At 47.4% G+C, this 1,569-nt stretch overlaps 1 protein-coding gene across 1 annotated transcript in view; it reads left to right on the top strand.

The window, feature by feature from the left end:
* Nucleotides 1–1,569, top strand: part of LOC101850651 (delta-like protein 1) — a gene marked incomplete at its 3' end in the record, with an annotated part of 93,205 nt that overhangs the window by 4,898 nt on the left and 86,738 nt on the right. Inside the window, 1 exon segment of the mRNA XM_013083005.2 lies at nucleotides 378–808. Coding sequence (XP_012938459.1) covers nucleotides 743–808 — 66 coding nt within the window.

The raw sequence follows: 1,569 nt of genomic DNA, 5'->3' as shown, positions 1-1,569 counted from the left end.
GGGTGGGTCTTGGGTTTTGGCGGGTTGTTGGATGGGTGGGGCCTCCTCTCGCCACGTGCCGGGGTGGGTTCAAAAGGTGGGTGGGTGGGCCGGGGGGCCACGTGCCGGCGGGCCCCAACACTTACTACACTGATGGCTGAATTAATCACGACAGACTACAGTCGACCAGTTCTGTTTTATTCTTCTTTTTCATTCTCAACCTATCTCTCTTTCTCTCACTGGATTACTTTTTTTAAAGACTTCTGTTCTCTCTCACTCACTTTATCTCTCTTTTTCTCTTCCATTTATCTTGTTTTGTTGGCCTTTTTAATACGAAAATTTTAATACAACACCATTTATTACAACGGGTTTCCCCCCATTTCTCCTTTTCCTTTCAGCCCGTAGCTGTCAATCACTGGAGTGAGAGGGTGGAGCCTATTGGACGAACGACGCCTGGCGGCCCGCGAGAAAGGGCGAACGTGCGGTGAAAAGCGAGCCAGCGACGACTGCCGAGCGCTGCCAAGACGAAGCGAAAAACGAGAGAGAGAGAGGGGGAAGCCAAACCGCCGAGGGAATCGACGGGGCTCCGTTTTGAACAGTCAAAAGCGTTTACGGGACGGCGAGGAGTAGTATCTACCGTTCTTGGGAGTTCCCTTCTCTTTTGTGGGATATCGCCGTGTAATACTTGGTACTTTTTTCTTGTTGGACTATAGCAGCAAGCCAAGATCAGGAATATCGTCACTGTGGAGTAGTAACCGTCGCCATGTGTCCGTTCAAAACGGCGTCCCAAGCCGTTTTCTGGACCTTCCTATTTTTCTGTGTCTTTGAGGTAAGTGGGAAGAAGGGGAAAGTCTTAATTTTCTTAGTTTGTATTGTTTATTGGGGGGTGTTTGTGTTTTTTTCTTCTCTTCTTTTCTTTCGGTTTCCTCTTGTTGCCTCTTGTAGTGAAATGTGAGTTGCTTGGAGTGTTCGTGGGTGACCGAGTGTGCAAGTGAGTTTGTTTTCGTGCATCTGTATGTCCGCGTGTGTGTTTGTGTGTGTGAGTATCATGTGTGAATGTGTTTGCACGCTCACACACCTGAGTGGTCAGTAAAGGTAAATAAGAATGTAACCTGTTGTATCTGTCATCGGACATCAGGAAAAATTTAGAGGAGAAAAGAACATGAAACACAAGAAAATCGCAGTTTGCTATACAATGAGGTATTAGGCCTATGTAGTGATAGCTCTTTTCCTCCTTCTGTCTCTCTATCTCTCTCTCTCTCTCCATATATACGAGGTCGTGTGTGAATGTGCGCGTGAAACAGACAGAATAAAACGGGTTTACTTTCCTCCCTAAGTGACTGTCCCCCTCCCTTCCCTCCAACATTCCTCGGTTGTGGGCTAGCTTTTCTTTTAGTTCGTAGAGAGCTGAAAGCGGATAACTTTCTCTTTGCATCATGCCGCAACCAACACCCGTTTTATTTATTTCTTCTCTCTCTCTTTCTCAACTCACCTGCTTCTTTACAGAGTGAGTGCCCAAGACCGCCTCAGCGCGTATCGTGTGCATGCGTGCAGCTAGGCTCTCTCTCTCTCTCTCTCTCTCTCTCTCTC

Source organism: Aplysia californica, unplaced genomic scaffold (assembly GCF_000002075.1).
Source record: "Aplysia californica isolate F4 #8 unplaced genomic scaffold, AplCal3.0 scaffold00204, whole genome shotgun sequence".
NCBI lineage: Eukaryota > Metazoa > Mollusca > Gastropoda > Aplysiida > Aplysiidae > Aplysia > Aplysia californica.
The sequence above is the reverse complement of the archived record's forward strand: the minus strand, read 5'-3'. Positions and strand labels throughout refer to the sequence as shown.